Source organism: Orycteropus afer, unplaced genomic scaffold (assembly GCF_000298275.1).
Source record: "Orycteropus afer afer isolate SDZICR_OR568_19922 unplaced genomic scaffold, OryAfe1.0 scaffold00930, whole genome shotgun sequence".
NCBI classification, from domain to species: Eukaryota; Metazoa; Chordata; class Mammalia; order Tubulidentata; family Orycteropodidae; genus Orycteropus; species Orycteropus afer.
The window spans coordinates 404,941-408,714 of NW_006922517.1; the positions used below are offsets into that span (position 1 = coordinate 404,941).

At 45.9% G+C, this 3,774-nt stretch overlaps 1 protein-coding gene across 1 annotated transcript in view; it reads left to right on the forward strand.

Annotated features, from left to right (window-relative positions):
- The first annotated feature begins 2,956 nt into the window (after nt 1-2,956).
- Nucleotides 2,957-3,774, forward strand: part of PGK1 (phosphoglycerate kinase 1) — a 27,415-nt gene continuing 26,597 nt past the window's right edge. Inside the window, exon 1 of the mRNA XM_007958335.2 lies at nt 2,957-3,021. Within this exon, the coding sequence (XP_007956526.1) occupies nt 2,957-3,021 (65 nt within the window). The remainder of the gene's footprint in view (nt 3,022-3,774) is intronic.

Below are 3,774 nucleotides of genomic sequence, written 5' to 3' on the forward strand. Positions count from 1 at the left end.
TCATAACTGGATCAATGAGCAGCATCACGATAAATGGAGAAAAGATTGAGGTTGTCAAAGAATTCACGTTGCTTGGTTCTACAATCGAGGCTAATGGCAGCAGCAGTCAGGACATTAGATGACGTGTAGCACTGGGTAGGTCAGCTGCGAAGGAACTCTTTCAAGTGCTGAGGAGCAAGGATGTCTCCTTGAGGACTAAGGTGCTTCTGACACAGGCCATGATATTTCCAATTGCCTCCTATGCATGTGAGAGCTGGACAATGAATAAGGAAGACCGAATAAGATTTGATGCTTTGGAGTTGTGGTGATGGCGAAGAATGCTGAAGGTACCATGGACTGCCAAAAGAACTAACAGATCTTTCCAGGAAGAAGTGCAGCTGAGATCCTCCTTGGAAGCGAGGATGGCCAGACTTCATCTCACTTACTTTGGTCATGTTGTCAGAGGGGACTATACACTGGAGAAGGATGTCATGCTTGGTAAGGTGGAGGGTTGAGGAAGGAGGGGAAGGCCCTCAACGAGATGGATTGACACAGTGGCTGTGGTGATGGGCTCAAGTATAGCAAGGATCCCGGAGCTGGCGCGGTACCGGGTGGTGTTTCATTCTGCTGTGCATAGGGTCGCTATGAGTTGGAGACAACTCTATAGCACCTAACAACAACAACCACAAGAACCCTGGAGGAATGAAATAAGTGCCAGATGGAAGTGTACATACAGCTGATCATAGGATTGCTGGGAGATCCATGGGGGCCTCAAAAGTAGACTCATTTGGAAATAATTCTAAAGAGTTATTTGCCAGTAACTCAACCTAGATGACCCTGAGGCTAGAACTAGATGGTGCCTGGCTATCACTGCCAACCACTCGGAAATGGATCAAAATTGGAGAACCCAGATTCAGTGGTAGAAAAAATGTGGAACAAATCTCAAAATCATTAAAAAGACCAAGCTCATTGGTCTGATACTGATACCTCCAAGACTATGGCTCCTACTCACCCTTCAGGCCTGGAAATGAACTCACTCTCGTGGTTTAACTTTCAGGCAAAAAATGGACAGGCATATAAGGTGAACATTTACACCAGGTAGGTACACTCCTTAGAACAATCAATCATAGGAGTTCAGAAGGGCAGCATTTGTGCAGGGAGAAAGCTCATAGGGCAGAAATTTATAGGAAAGAAGGACACAGGGAAAAGGTAACCAGAGGGAGGAAGTGAGGAGAAAGCTGTTAAATTGTGGGGATCACAATCAGCGTCACTAAACAAAATGTATATGAACTGTTGAGTGGAAACGAATTTGCTTTGTAAACTTTCACCCAAATAACAATAAAAAGTTATTTTGCCAATGATATTTATCATAAGATATAGTGATAGGTTAAAAGAAACTTATGTTTATCTTATAATTTATAACTTGTGTCTCAGTATCAGTGCACTATGAATTAGTATTTTTCTACATCTTAGAAGGAAGTATAGCATATATGATGGTTAAGTGTATAGACTATTTTCTTGTGCTTCAGTGAAGTAAACTTTCATGGCAAATTGGTTGTCCATTCAACAATTTATACACATCTTGGTTCATGACATTAATTGGAATCACTACCATGTAAAAGCACTCTTCCCACTCTCTCCCTGTGTTTACTGTTTCCATTAGCTGGTCTTTCCTATCCCTTCCTTCCTTCTGAACTTTATCCCTGAGCAAATGTTTCCTTTGATCTTGTATGGTTGGTTGTTCTAAGGATCAGAACATCCCTGGTGTATTTGTTCATCGTATAGACTTATCTGTTGTTTGGCTGAAAGTTGAGCCACTGGGGTGAGTTCAGTTCCCGGCTTGAAGGGGTGTCTAAGTGCCATAGTCTCAGGTGTTCCACTAGGCTCTATCAGACCAGTAAGCCTGGTCTTTTTAATGATATTGAGTTCTGTTCCACATTTTCCTCCCACTCTATCCAGGATCTCCTATTTTGATCCCTTTCAAAGCGGTTGTCTAAGTGTATAAACTCTTGATGTGGGCTGCCTAGGTCTAAATTTACCACTTACAAGCTAGGACCCTGAACAAATCACTAAGCTTATTTTGTGCATCAGTTACCTCATCTGTAAAATGAGGAAAACAGTACCTACTTCCGAGTTTTATAAGCATTAAATTAGTTAATACAGGAAAGCTTTGTTTCTATTAACATCAATTCCGTCCTGACTAGAGCAATTATATTGCATTTTTTTTATTCAAAAAGAGTGGTGAAAAGGTGACTTGGGCCTTTCCAGACTTTTGAGAAGTCTCGATTATTAGTAAGGTCACAGTAGCAGTGCAAACGAAGAAAGAATTTCATTTGGGGAGTCGTGAAAGCTGGGAAGTTTTCCAAAAGAAAGTGACATTTGCATTAATCCTGGTAGGGCGGCTGGGAATTTCCTGGGGTGGGAGAGTGGTGCTTTTCCCAAGGCTGTTGTGAGCTTCTCTTTCCGAATTGGCAGTCATTTTGCCTTGTGCTGAAGCTGCTCTAGAAGCAGCTCCGACGAACAAAGCGGCGGAGGCAACGGCCTTGGGCCTAGCATACTCTTTCCTCGTCTGTGCCGCAGCCCCACCCTACTGTTTTCCACTCCACCTACAAGCCAGGACACTCCACCTCCCCACTCCTCTAGTCACGAAGGTTCCCTGCAGGTCGGTGCGTGGCGGACGTGACAAGTCGAAGCAGCACGTCTCACCAACCACGCCAGACAGACAACGCCTTGGAGCAATGGCAGGACTCCGACCGCTTTGAGCCCAGTCCAATGGCAGCTGCTCTTCTCCCTACGCAGGGCGTTTCCGGCCAGGATAGGGCGGGGTAGGAGGAGGAGCGTCGAGAGGCCTCGCTGTCCCGCCCTGAGCCCTGCGCAAGTCCTACCACACGCGCTTTGAGCACGCTTCTGCTGGCAGCGTTGCCCTTCGCTGCAGCTTTCTGAACCCAGAGCCACTCTTCTCCGCTGAGTTGCCAAGATGTCGCTTTCAAATAAGCTTACTCTGGACAAACTGGACGTGAAAGGGAAACGGGTGATCATGAGGTAATTCTGCATCGTTGGCTGAGCTTTCTCTGGGTGGGGTAGAGTTGGCTGCCTGTCTGCCCAAAGTTGCTTTAGCCCTTGCCTCCATCCCAGGGGTCATAGATAGGCAGGGTGCCTCTGTTGTGGCTGAGGCTAGGTCAGGGTTTGACTGTTTCTCACGGCATTTCCACCAGCCCAGAAAACGAGTCATAGTCCTTTTGAGGTGGTTCACACTGAGGAAGGGCTCAGATTGTCGGGACCCCTTTTGCCATCTTTTCTATTCCTGAAAATGCAGTTCCGTCACCTCCAGTTCCCAGTTGGAGAGGTGGGACCTAAATCTTATCTCACAAATCCCTAGGCCCGAGGAAGGGACCTTGAGAGGTCATTTGGTTAATTTCCCTTCCCCCACAGCCTTAGACCATCTCTGAAGAATGGGAAACAGCCCACATTTCATAGATTCCTTCTCAATAGGAAATCTTGCCCAGAGGATAACCAAAATAAATAAATAAATAAATAAAACCTCACTGCCGTTGAGTCGATTTTGACTCATAGCAATCCTTCCTTCGGTTTCTGAGACAGTATCTCTACGGAAGTAGATTGCCCAATCTTCCTTCCGAGGCGTGGCTGGTGGGTTTGAACCGCCAGCCTCTGGTTAGCAGTCAAATACCTTAGGCACTACGCCACCAGAGCCCCAGAGAATAGGATATTGATTTAAATGTGATTGAAACCCCCAAAGAGTTAGAGGCGCCTTCGTGGCGCAGTGGCTAAAGCACT